The sequence below is a fragment of the Myotis nattereri genome, assembly GCF_964212035.1.
Source record: "Myotis nattereri genome assembly, chromosome: 11".
NCBI lineage: Eukaryota > Metazoa > Chordata > Mammalia > Chiroptera > Vespertilionidae > Myotis > Myotis nattereri.
Genome location: NC_138086.1, coordinates 32,707,955 through 32,721,247, shown reverse-complemented (window position 1 = coordinate 32,721,247; position 13,293 = coordinate 32,707,955). Strand labels below are relative to the sequence as shown.

Below are 13,293 nucleotides of genomic sequence, written 5' to 3'. Positions count from 1 at the left end.
ATTATTGTATACTCCCATTAGAAATATTTCCCCAATAATCTGGCAAAGTGTTATCAAAGTTTAGAAGTTTTGCCAAATGGGCCTGACCGGCGTGGCTCAGTGGCTGAGTGTCGACCTACACACCAGGAAGTCACAATTCGATTCCTGGTCAAGGCACATGCCCAGGTTGTGGGCTCGATCCCCAGTGTGAGGTGTGCACGAGGCAACCAATCAATGATTCTCATCATTGATGTTTCTATCTCTCTCTCTCTCTTCCTCTCTGAAATCAATAAAAATATATATTTTTAAAATAGCTTTGCCAAATGGGTAGTTAAAAATGGCATCTCAGTATGGTTTTAATTTTCATTTTTCTTATTATAAATTAGGTTGATTGTCTTTCGCATGTTTAAGGACCATTTACATTTCCTTTTCTGTGAATTATATATTTGCATTATTTGCTCTTCCTCTTCTACTTTTGGGTGGTTGCTCTTTTTCCTATCATTTCTAAAAGCTCTTGATAGAGATTAAACTTTCATTATGAAGATATTTTCTCAGCTTATTACATCTTTTGTAAGTTTCTTATGAATTTTTATTATGCAGAATTTTTTTACTTTCATTGATTAATCTTTTCTGAGTTTAAAGATTTTCTACACCCCAAGGTTTTTGTTTGTTTTTTGTTTTTGTTTTATTTCAATACAAGGCTTTTATTGTACATTTTTATAGTTTCACAAACAACTGTGACAAATCATTTGGCATCTTGATGTTTCCATAGCTGGACAACTGAGATCTTTTTCATCAGCCTGCTGAACTATTCCTTTTTCAGAAACATAGATACCATCCAAAAATTTTCTGACATCCTGTTTTTAACTGCTGTGGCTTGCTGAATTTGATACAAGTTCAATGTCATTTCTTTCAAGAATCAACTCATCTTTCTGGGCTTGAGATACTGAACAAGCAATGCCTGACCTCATCCGAACTCTGCAGATTTATTTTTCGCCCAAGAAATTTCTAATTTCAACAAGAGAACCATTCTCCTTAATAATGACATTGATGGGGAAGTGAGCATACATAGACCTCATCTTGTAACGGAAGCTCAGTGTAACACCCTTGATCAGGTTCTGTACATGACTGCAGATAGTGTGAACTGTAGCCAGTTCCTTTCTATTTCCCCACCATTTGTCAACCCAGAGCCGCCTCTTTTTCTTTCCAAGGAGACTGAGCTCTACATTGATGTGGTTCAAGTCCCTCCACAGGGTGCCTCTGGGGCCCTTCACAATAACAGTGCATCTCTTCAGAGTGATGTCCACATTTTCTGGGCTGTCCACAGTACGATTGCTGAGAATGGTCTTCATCCTCGCAGTAGATGCGGCAAAGAGCTACACCCCAAGGTTTTAAGAGAATCCTCATCCTCCCATTTTTTTCCAGTAATTGTACTTTTTCTTTTTTAACTTTAAAATACTGTATTTGATTTGGACTTTATACTGGTATAGAGTTTGAAGTATGGCAGCACCTTCATTTGTTTTTTCAGGTGGCCATCCTGTGATCTCAATACCAGTTATTAAAGGGTTTACTTTTTCTGATTTGAAATATTTTTACCTATACTGAATTTACACCAAATTCCCATATTATAGGTATTCACTTTCTGGACTGTCTATTCTACTGGGGTATAGTCACACACACTTTTTAAATTTTGAGGTATGATAGAACTTGTCTACCTTCATCATTTTCTTTTTTTTTTTGGCTTCTTTCAATTTCCATAATAACCTTAGAATATGTTAGTTTTATTTTTATAAGTTAAGAGAGAGAGGAAAGTTGGCAATGAGTTAATAGTAAAGGTTGTTTTAAGCCACTGTTAGGATAATCTGTAATACAGCAACAGTAACTGTAATACATGCATACCAGGGGCTCTTTTGCATTTCAGAGTGAGACTTTTTTTCTGCAGAAAGTATATTTCACTGGAATTTTAGCTTTGTGCCCCTGACTCCTCTCCATACTACTTCTTTCATTTTCTCTTTGGATTCTACCTGATCTCATCTGTGATTGGCAGTGATTTCACATCATCTGAAATTTGTGGATTATCTATCTCTTACCTTCACTGAAAATGGAGTTTTTAGAGTCCTTTCCAACTTTCTTGTTGCTTTCGCGTAATATCCATGGAAAGAAGGGGATTTATGCAGTTGTGCTTATAGCAAAAGTCATTGTTTTTTAATGTGTACTTCCATAATCAACACGGGTGACAAGTGCCTTTTCACATTTTACTTGGTGATATCTAATCTATTATCTATTTTTCTCATATTACCACCAGTCTATTAGTTCGCTGTATTTTTCTTATTGACTTGAGGAAGCTCTTTGTATATTAAAGATACTAACTTTTATCTATTAATAAAGTTTGTAAATATTTTCTGAGCCTGTTACTTGTACTTTAAAATTGAAGAGGACTTCAGTGGTTCCTACATTTATAGTATCTTTTAATTATAAAAATCAGTTTAAGCTTTTTGTAGTCAAATTAGCCAATTATTTCCATTATGAGCTGATATTTCAAGTCATGCTTAAGAAGGCCTAAGAAAACAGGGCTTCTCTGGTTTGTAGGAGCTGAGAGTATGTACATACTTTACAATTACATACTAAAAGATGGGGTAAAAGCAGTCAACATTCCTGTAAAACTTAAAGGCAGTATATCCTATATAATAACTAGAGGCCCGGTGCACAAAAATTTGTGCACTCGGGGGGGGGGGGGGTCCCTCAGACCGGCCTGTGCCCTCTCGCAGTCTGGGACCCCTTGGGAGATAACAACCTGCTAGCTTAGGCCTGCTCCTGGGTGGCAGAGGGCAGGCCCAATCCCTAGGTGCAGCCCCTGGTCAGGCTCAGAGCAGGGCCGATTGGGGAGTTGGGGCACCTTCCCCTGTCATGCACAGAGCAGGGCAGATTGGGAGGTTGCGATGCCACCCTCAGTCACGCTCAGGGTAGGGCTGATTGGGGGGGTTGGGGCACTGCCCCCTGTCACACTCAAGGCAGGGTCGATGGGGAGGTTGAGGCGCCACCCCCTGTCACGCACAGAGCAGGGCCCATCAGGGGGGTTGGGGCTCCATACCCTGTCATGCACAGAGCAGGGTCAATTAGGGGGTTGGGGAGCTCCCCCCTGTCATGTACAGAGCAGGGCCGATCAGGGGGTTGAGGAGCTCCCCCCCCCCGTCACTCAAAGAGTAGGGCCGATAGGGGAGTTGGGGCACCGCCCCGTCACACTCAGGGCAGGGCAGATCAGGGGGTTGGGGCACCACCCTCTATCACCCACAGAGCAGGGCCGATCAGGGGGTTGGGGCACCGCCACTGTCATACTCAGGACAGGGCAGATGGGGAGGTTATGACTCTACCCCATTACACACAGAGCAGGGCCCGTGGGGGGGGGGGGGCATTGGGGCGCCACCCTCTAACACCCACAGAGCAGGGCCTATCAGGTGGTTGGGGTGCCGCCACTCTCATACTCAGGGCAGGGCCAATGGGGAGGTTATGGCTCTACCCCGTCACACACAGAGCAGGGCCCGTGGGGGGCAGGGGGTTGGGGCCCCACCCCCTGTCACACACAGAGCTGCAGGGCGATCAGGGGGTTTGGGCGCTGGCCCCTGTCACGCTGATCCCAGTGCCAGGAGGCCTTGCGGCTCCGCTGATCCCGGTGCTGGGAGGCATATTACCCTTTTACTATATAGAATAGAGGCCTGGTGCATGGGTGGGTGCTGGCTGGTTTGCACTGAAGGGTGTCCTGGATCAGGGTGGGGGTCCCCACTGGGGTGCCTGGCCAGCCTGGATGAGGGAATGATGGCTGTTTGCAGCTGGTCACACACCCTTCAGGGTGGGGGTCCCCACTGGGGTGCCTGGCTAGTCTGGGTGAGGGGATGATGGCTGTTTGCAGCTGGTCACACACCTTTCAGGGTGGGGGTCCCCACTGGGGTGCCTGGCCAGTCTGGCTGAGGGGCTGAGGGCTGTTTTCAGGCTGGGACTGAAGCTCCCAACCGCTCCTTTTTTTTTTTTTCTTTTTTTATTCTGGGCCAGCTTTAGTTCTGAGGCCTCGGCTGCTGAAAACAGGTTTCTGGCCTTTGTTTACCGTCTGTATTTGATACAATGTTGCGGTCCGGCTGGCTGAAGCTCCGCTGAGTAAAGCAGGTTTCTGGGGGTTTTTTTAGCTTTTATATTCGCAACATAGTTGCTGAGAGTTGCAGCTGAGAGGCCGGCAAGTCAGGCGGGGAAAGTTGGAGTCCTCCGTCACTGAAGCAAGCAAGCCTCCCTGTTCGCATCAGCTGCCTGGCTGCCGGCCGCCATCTTGGCTGCCAGTTAATTTGCATATCTCAGCCCTACTCTGTGAGTGACTAGGGGATTAGCCAAATGGAAGGGTAGCGGTCGTACGCCAATTACCATGTTTCTCTTTTATTAGTGTAGATGTGTACAAGCTCCAAGGGGACATGTGGGGAAGTCATTCAGAGTATGGCAGAAGTTCTGTTCTCCTAGGCCAGTGGTCGGCAAACCACGGCTTGCAAGCCACATGCTGCTCTTTGGCCCCTTGAGTGTGGCTCTTCCACAAAATACGTGCGGGCACGCACGTATAGTGCGATTGAAATTTCGTGGCCCATGCGTGGAAGTCGGTTTTTGTCCTGGGCGAGTCTATTTTGAAGAAGTGGCGTTAGAAGAAGTGGGGGGGTGTTGGTCGGTCAGGCGACAGGAGACACTACGCAGGGAGGCGCTACGCAGCGCGGGTGAGGTGCGTGCGATTCATGCACGAGTTGAGTGAGCCAGTCAGTCAGCAGTCTCATTGTGCAGTGGTTAGTGCTAGTTGCATCTGCAAACCGTGCGCGGGTGACAAAAGTAGCTACTCGAAGCATAAAGTTACCTGTATTTTTCCAACCCGCTGCAAATCCTACAGGTATTTTTGTCATCAATTTAAGAATTGTAATTATTTTGTGTTGGTGGCTTTATTATTATAAAATGAAACATTTTTTTAGGTGCCCTGTTTGACATGGCTACAAAGAAGAAGCAAAGAAAAACGGAAGACGAAAATCGTGAATTTAAAGTTGAATGGACCGAGACTTTTGCGTTTATTCAAAACTTAAATGGCCTTCCGACCTGTCTTATTTGTCAGGAAAAATTGGCGCATAACAAGAAATCAAATTTGGAGATTTGATTTAGAACTAAACACATGTCATTTAGTACTAAATATCCTGTCAGTGATGCAAGGAAGAAAGCAGTTGAGGAACTTCAGAAGAGTCAAGAAAAATCAAGTTCTGTATTTAATTACTGGATGCAATCTTCCAACAATGTTAACATTGCAAGTTTTGTGGTTAGTCAAAAGATTGCTAAGAGAGGAAGACCATATACAGACGGTGAATACATAAAAAGTTGTTTTATAAATGCATCCGTAGAGCTATTTTGGGATTTTAAGAACAAAGCAGATATTCTAAAAAAAAAATTAAAGATTTACCATTGTCTGCTAAAACAGTGAAAGATAGAACAGTCAAAATGTCTTCTAATATAACCAACCAGCAAGTCGACGATCTTAAATTGGTTTCAGCTTTATCAATAGCAGCTGACGAGTCTTGTGACATAAATGATACAGCGCAAGTTTCACTTTTTGTATGATTTATTTCATCTGCAGGTCCTAAAGAAGAACTTTTAGGATTATTGCCACTCAAAGGTCAAACACGTGGAGAGGATATAGCAAATGCTGTAATTGAGTGCATTGAAAACATCATATTCCACTCGATAAAATTGTCTCGTTTTCAACAGATGGGTCGAAAAGTATGGCCGGCGTAACAAACAGGTTTGTTGCTATTTTGAAAGAAAAAATTAATCACGAGATACTTACTTACCACTGCATCATTCATCAAGAAGCGCTTTGTGTGCAGACATTTCCAGAAGAAAGTTGCAAAGTTATGGAATTGGTGATTAAGATTATCAGCTCCATTATAGCTAAAGCTCTTACTCATCGCCAATTTAAAGAATTTTTAGTTGAAATGGAGAGTGAGTACGCAGATCTTCTGCTACACAAAAAGGTATGTTGGTTATCAAGAGGAAACATTTTGAAACGTTTCGCTTCCTTATTAACAGAAATTAAAGCATTTCTCCTTGAGAAGGGTGTTCACTATCCAGAACTAACTAACGATGAGTGGATCCAAAAATTTTATTTCATGGTAGACATTACATCTCATCTAAATCAGCTTAATCGTGCCCTGACTGGTTTGGCTCAGTGGATGGTGTCAGCCTGCGGACTGGGGGGGTCCAAGGTTCGATTCCGGTCGGGGGCATGTGCCTTGGTTGTGGGCACATCCCCAGTGGGGGGTGTGCAGGAGGCAGCTGGTCGATGTTTCTCTCTCGTAGATGTTTCTGGCCCTCTGGCCCTCTCCCTTCCTCTCTGTGGTAGGTCAATAAAATATATATTATTTTTTAAAAATCAGCTTAATCGTAAATTACAGGGGAAAGGAAACACAGTTTTTTCGATGTTAGAAGAAGTTATTTCATTTGAAAACAAATTATCTCTTTTTGCTCAAGATTTTGAAAGAGAAACTTTGATTCACTTTCCAAGCCTGTTGAAACATCGCCAAGAAAATAATTCTGATATTGACATTTGCTATTTCAAAACACTTTTAAATATGAGGGAAGCTTTTCTCAACAGGTTTCAGGAATTCAGAAACAGCAAAGCAACGTTAGCCTTTGTTAAAAAACCTCTCAATACTACTGTAACAGAATTAAATTTTCTCCCTTTAATATTGACATTGGCAACTTTGAAATGCAATTGCTGGATTTAAAAAACAAAGAACTGTGGAGCTCGGAATTTGAACATCTTTGTGCTGATATAGAAATATCGGAGAAAAGCAAATGTGAACTTAGTTCACAGCACAAGTGGTCTGCTTTGAAAGACCTGGAGAAGGAAGATATGTTGATTTTTAACACCTGGAATAGTATTCCTGACTCATATAATCAACTGAAAAAACTAGCGTTTGCTGTTCTTTCTTTATTCGAGTCTACATATTTATGTGAACATTTTCAAGCATGAACCTTATGAAGAGTAAATTGAGAAGTCGTCTTATTGATGAGAACCTGGAATCGTGCCTAAAATTAAAAACAACATACAAACCTGACTTACCCAAACTTTCCAAGGCCATTGTTCGCATTCGTGTTTGTCAGTCATTGTCATGATTTAATTTTATGGATACTGTAGGGTAAATTGTAAGGAATTTAATTTTATCAATAAATAATATCGTTATTAAGTATGATATCAAGTTTTATTCAACGTACCTATAGTTTAACTAAGACTTAAAACTTCAAGTAAAGTTTATTAAGTTAATTTTAGGGAACGTTGTGGAAAGAAGATGTAGTGTCGAGGATTCATAAAGGTATGTTGAGATGGTTTGGACATATAGAGGGGATGAACGAAAGGAGATAGACAAAACAAGTATATATGACGAGTGTGGATGGGAGAGTTGGAAGGGGTAGACCTCAGCGAATGTACCTCAATCAGATTGAGGACATTTTTAGCAAAGGCCAGCTTAGGAGTACCCTAATTAAATTAATAACAATGTACCTACCTATATAGTTTAAGTTTAAAATATTTGGCTCTCAAAAGAAATTTCAATCATTGTACTGTTGATATTTGGCTCTGTTGACTAATGAGTTTGCCGACCACTGTCCTAGGCTAATGATGTGAAGAGTGGAAGGAGCCGAGAAGCTTATAGAAGGTTCTTCAGAAAAGGAGCCGGGGTTAGTAACAAAGAGGAAAAAAACAGGCTTCACTTAGATTCCCACATGAAGGAACTAAAAGCTTGTGGTTCATAGTTGCTTAGCAACATGTAAAAGCTCAAGAAAGAACAAAAGTCCAGGCATAGCAAAATCAGGCAAATTTTACTCTCACTTATCCATTTATTATTTCTACATTATACATAAAGCAGAGAGAAACAAAAATATAAGTTTGACCTCCAAAAAATAAGCCAGCCAGACAGTGAGGGGAATACAAATCAAACATAAGCATTAAAATGTAGTAGGTAGAAAAATATACAGACAAAATGACATGTGCTTACATCTGGGTTCCAGGTGCAATAGAACCATGCTGTTCAATGTAGCAAGTATTTGTAAGTGCTTCCAGGGGCACATGAAAGGCTAGGAGGCAGCCCATGCCTTCAGGAGCTTTAAAATCTACTGGGGAGAATAAAACCAGTGCACAGGTCATTCCACAGGCAGAATTCATGTCACACCTGAGCAATACCCATGTATATGTCCTCAAAGGTGGGAGACATTAACGTTTATGGAGAGGGGTATCCAGTAAAGTGCCCTGAAGAAGAGCCCTTTAAATTACCTCTAAAAGTTAAATAGGGGGTTAAATATGAAAAAGGGTAAGAGCACACTTCAACATGTCAGGGAGAAAACTCCAAATATGTCTAGAATAATAATAATCCAAATTTTGTTACAAAATAGGGTTCTACTAGAATGGGAGCAGTGAAAGACACAATTACTGGCGTATGTTGAAGGCCTTGAATGCCAAGTTGAGGGCCTGTACTTTATTTGATAAGCACTGAGAAGTGGGGAGGCTGTGGGTGGAATGCTCAGTCATAACCTGGCCAATGTGGTTCAGTGACTGAGTGTCAACCCACAAACTAGGAGGTCACGGTCCGATTCCTAGTCAAAGCACATGCCCGGTTGCAGGCTTAATCCAATCCCCAGTAAGGGGCATGCAGGAGGCAGCTGATTGATGTTCTCTTTTATTGTTGATGTTTCTATCTCTTTTTCCCTGTCCCTTCCTTTCTCTGAAATCAATAAAAAAAAAATTAAAAAAGAAGAAATGCTCAGTCATGCCTTCAGGAGATTAATCTGGTAATGGTAGTTTTGATGGGGTATAGGGAGGGGAGAGTATCATGAAGCAAGTGGTGAAGAAGAGATTTAAGTAGCCAGGTGAGAGAGGAGGACAGTCTGATCTAAAATAGGATCCACAGAAATGGGAAGAAAGGGACAGATAACAGAGACATAGCAAAGGTTGAAATTGAAAACAAGTTCCTGATTAGGTAAAAGGGCTCAGAGAGTGGGGAGTAAAAACTAACTCAGAGGTTATAAGCCTGACTCACTGCATATCAAGAATAGCCCTGGCTGGTGTGGCTCAGTTGGTTCGACGTACACCAAAAGGTTGCTGGTTAGAGTCCCAGTCAGGGCACAAGCACAAGTTTTTGGTTTGACCCCCGTGCAGGAGGCAATCAATTGATGTTTCTCTCTCACATTGAATCTCAATCTCTCTCTCTCTTTCTCTCTCTCTCTCTCTCTCTCTCTCTCTCTCTCTCTCTTTCTTCTTCTTCTTCTCTCTTCTCTCTCTCAAAAAAAATTAAAACATATATTTTTTAAATAATAGAAAAAAGTACATTCGACTGAGCAGTGGAAGAGCTGGTGGGGAGAAAGAAAGAGGAGAGGGGGGAGGAGGACAGATGTTATGCACCTGCTGAGTTGGAGCAACAGGAAGAAAATCTAGGTTTAGTATGTTGAGGAAAGTCAAGGTTTTGGTAGTTATTTATGTGAAGCTCATAACTGAAGGTAGGTGGGTAAATGTAAACACCAAGGAATAGGAGCAGATTAACCTCAAAGAAAAAAAGAGGACTGGCTAAGGAAAGAACCAAGGGCAGGAGAAGAGGGAAACACAAAGACACAAAAGTATAGCAGGTGGGGAAGAGCCCAGTCAGCATCACAAGAGCCAGGAGAGGAATCAAAAGAGAGAAGTTTAGGGATTTTTGTTTGAATGGTTCATGAAGTAACTGAGCTTAAGAAAAGTTTGAGAAGATATGTGACAAGCAGAAAAGCAGGCTACATTTTTCACCAAAACATGCCAGGACGTTTTTTCTTCTTAAATCTGAAGGATCAGATAGATGTAGAGGAAACTATCCATGTCATTTCAGTAGGTCCCAAAGTCAACATAAAATAAATCACATCTGGGTCATGGACCTTAACATTTAGGAAACCGACTAACAGATTGGACTATTATGGAGAACATAAACAATCCTATATACTAATAATAAAAGGGTAAGGACCGGTCACTATGATGCGCACTGACCACCAGGGGGCAGATGCTCAATGCAGGAGCTGCCCCCTGGTGGTCAGTGCTCTTCCACAAGGGGAGCTCCGCTCAGCCACAAGCCTCTCCCGCCTCCGTGGCAGTGCTAAGGGCTCCCAGGCTGCCAGAGGGATGTCTGACTGCCAGCTTAGGTCCGATCCTCCCGGGGAACAGGCCTAAGTTGGCAGGTGGACATCTCCCAAGGAGTCCTAGACTGGAAGAGGGTATAGGCTGGGCTGAGGGACACCCCCCCCCACACACACACACAAGTGCACAAATTTTCATGCACCGGGCCTCTAGTATATAAATAATAAAGCCCTCGCATTCAGAAGGAACTCAGAAGGTTATCTGCAAATATACAATCCCAGGTAACACTCACTGCCACACATACACATAAAGTCCTCCTCCCCACCCCACCCCTGCCTTGCTCTGGGAGAATGCAGACATCAGGAGTTCTTGCACAGGAGGACAGAGAACTTCACTGAAGGAGATGGTTGGAAGACAGTTAAGTGATAAAAAGAAAGGTGGTTTGAAGTATGGAGCCAAAGGACAACTGAGGTTCCAAAATCTTCTCTAGTCTGACAACAGATAAAAATTGCATGCTGTGTCAGGATCCTTGCATCTGGTTTGTCAGAAGGATAATTTTAAACATCAAGCGCTAGATCACAAGGAAAGTAAAAGTTTCCTGATTCTTGGCCACATCAAGTCCCATAGGGAACATAGCTGTATTAGCTACATGCTTGCTCAGTGTGTAAATCACTGGTGCCAGTCCCTATTTCAGAACCTACAATCTCACCTTGAAATCCTAGTCATTAAAGTTATTCTCCTCATCATGAAATGTGGCAAAGAGGAAAAGAGCATTCAATGTGGCAAAGAGACTAAAAGAAGCAGTGTCCCCATGCCTTCTGCATTAGCGTCTCTAGGGTTTTTAACTCAAGATGCCCCACACCTTAAGGAGCATCCCCTCTCCAGCTCTCAGCCGGGGTTGCTCACCAGTAGAATGATGGGGTGGACCACTGTGGACAGATAAATCACTACCTTCCATTTAAATTCCTGAGATGGGAAAATACATGAAGTGTTGAGCACCAGTGAGAGCCTTGATGTGTGCATGAGCACTGGGGCATGAGAACCCAAGATATATAGGAAGGTCTTTTTGCCGTGTCTTCCCAAAGATGTGATGAGCAAAACATGCCAGTGAAGAAGACAATGGTAGGGACTGCTCAAGTAATAATTTTTAGAGGGAAGAAATAGAATTTCTCAAATATTCTCCTGATAGTATTTCCAGTGGCATTCCAAGATTGCAGACCTCTCCTTAAATAATTCCTATATATGCTTTCATTGCTTATGAAAACTAAGATGGCATTCAAGCTGAAGAACCCCACAGAGCTGAGCAACCCAACCCAAACACTTTCTGCTTTAGGCAGAGGAAGACAGGGTGAGTGAGGATTGCAATTTTCACATGACAGAAAACACTGTGCCAGTAGGAAAACCATAAGGTAGCATCATTCAAGAAGTCCCAGTGAAAGGCGAGGAGCTGGAGTACAGGATTGTACAGGAAGGACTTTGGATACAGAAAAACCACAAATTCTCTCACTGATCAACACCCATTACAGACAGAACCAAGAGGCTCCAGGCTGATCAATAATTTATCTCAAGGTGACAATATTCTCCACAGCAACCACTGCATGCCTAGTTCTGCAGTAATTAAGCCATTCTTCACCACAGCTATCAGACACAAAATGAATAAAATGATATCCAAGGTGATGGCTCTCTTATCCATCACCGGAAGTCCTGAAACCATGCCACCCCTACCTATTCAGCTCTCCTGTGGAAAAGGTGGGTGCCAAGACTTCAAGGTCTATTCCTATAGGGTTACTCCGAAAGGTCCTGGATGATGGTTGTCCCTCCAGTAGCCCCAAATGCAGAGGAAAGAATAGAGGATGTGAGCAATCCGAAGAGGATAAAGAGGTTCTTCTTCCCAAAACAGACGCAAATATTGTTAAGGCTTAGTTTCGAAGGTCCTCCTGCTTGCCCTATTTGCCTACTCTTTCTCTGCCTGTTGTCTACCTGTATCAACATTGGTGTGGATAATATATCAGGCCTTGCATTTACTAGCAACATTTCTTACACAGCAATTGATACTTCTTAAAGCTGACACCTAAGAAGATGACCATATATCTGCAGGCAGCTGGTGAGGAAATCCACAGGATGCAGCCCCTACAGCAGCGGTTCTCAACCTGTGGGTCGCAACCCCTTTGGGGGTCGAACTTCACAGGAGTCGCCTAAGACGATCAGAAAACACATATATAATTACATATTGTTTTTGTGATTAATCACTATGCTTTAATTATGTTCAATTTGTAACAATGAAATTGGGGGTCACCACAACATGAGGAACTGTATTAAAGGGTCGCGGCATTAGGAAGGTTGAGAACTACTGACCTACAGCAAGCATGTCAAACTTGTGGCCCAAGAGCCGCATATGGCCCATAACAAATATTTTTGTGGCCAGCCAATACAACGGTATGTAAGAAACATTTTAATATAAATTTCATAACTTAATTTTTACAATATCCTGTTATACATAATTATTAATAATGAACTACAACGTTTGCTAATGACTGATTACTATAATCATGTTGCATTTATTTTCCTTACGCACCTTATGTGCCGGCGCACTATTTCTCTCCACTAATAGTAGCAGCAAATATTTTAGCAGCCAATTGCCACGTCTTTAGTGTTGTACTGACTTGTTTGGTGTGCGCAACAGGAAATATTTCACTTTTGAAGAACAAGAAAAATAGGTTTACTTGCATTACACTTATTAATTTGAGCTGTTATTCAATGTCTGGTAGGAGGGCCATCTCATGTAGGCAGAACTGGAGGCAACCAGGCAGGCCACAATCATGTCACCTGCGCGCAGTGTCTGGCATCGCACTCACTCCCTACCAAGCATAGCGACCATGAAGCCATTCTGCAACACTGCAGCCAACGACTCAGGAAGAAGATAACCATGGAGATCAATGAGAGTGAGGAGGGCATCTTCTCCAGGAAGATTCTGCTCAGACTCAGCTTCTACCTGAGAGTTCTGGGACACATCCACATTGAAAACCAGCCTCTCTGGCCAAGCCACTCTCTTGAGAGCAGAGACCTAGAAAGCCATCTCCTTGGATTCATGCAAAAGCTTAGGTACCAGCAAATACCCCCAGTTCTCTAGGATTTGAAAAAAGAATCCATGTGATTTC

The 13,293-nt window shown here is 42.6% G+C and overlaps 1 protein-coding gene and 1 pseudogene across 2 annotated transcripts; both read right to left on the bottom strand.

Moving 5' to 3' along the window:
* Positions 1 to 842: 842 nt before the first annotated feature.
* On the bottom strand, positions 843 to 1,331 carry LOC308527159 (large ribosomal subunit protein uL6-like; annotated as a pseudogene). The gene has a single exon. The product of its transcript is annotated as a large ribosomal subunit protein uL6-like (transcript).
* A 9,650-nt stretch (positions 1,332 to 10,981) lies between these two features.
* On the bottom strand, positions 10,982 to 11,828 carry TAS2R60 (taste 2 receptor member 60; the record flags this gene model as incomplete). Its single annotated transcript, XM_081101986.1, is given in 10 exon segments — positions 10,982 to 11,014; positions 11,016 to 11,032; positions 11,035 to 11,238; positions 11,241 to 11,268; positions 11,272 to 11,444; positions 11,447 to 11,630; positions 11,632 to 11,655; positions 11,659 to 11,681; positions 11,684 to 11,699; positions 11,703 to 11,828. Coding segments are annotated over 10 exon segments (828 nt in total).
* Positions 11,829 to 13,293: the final 1,465 nt, after the last annotated feature.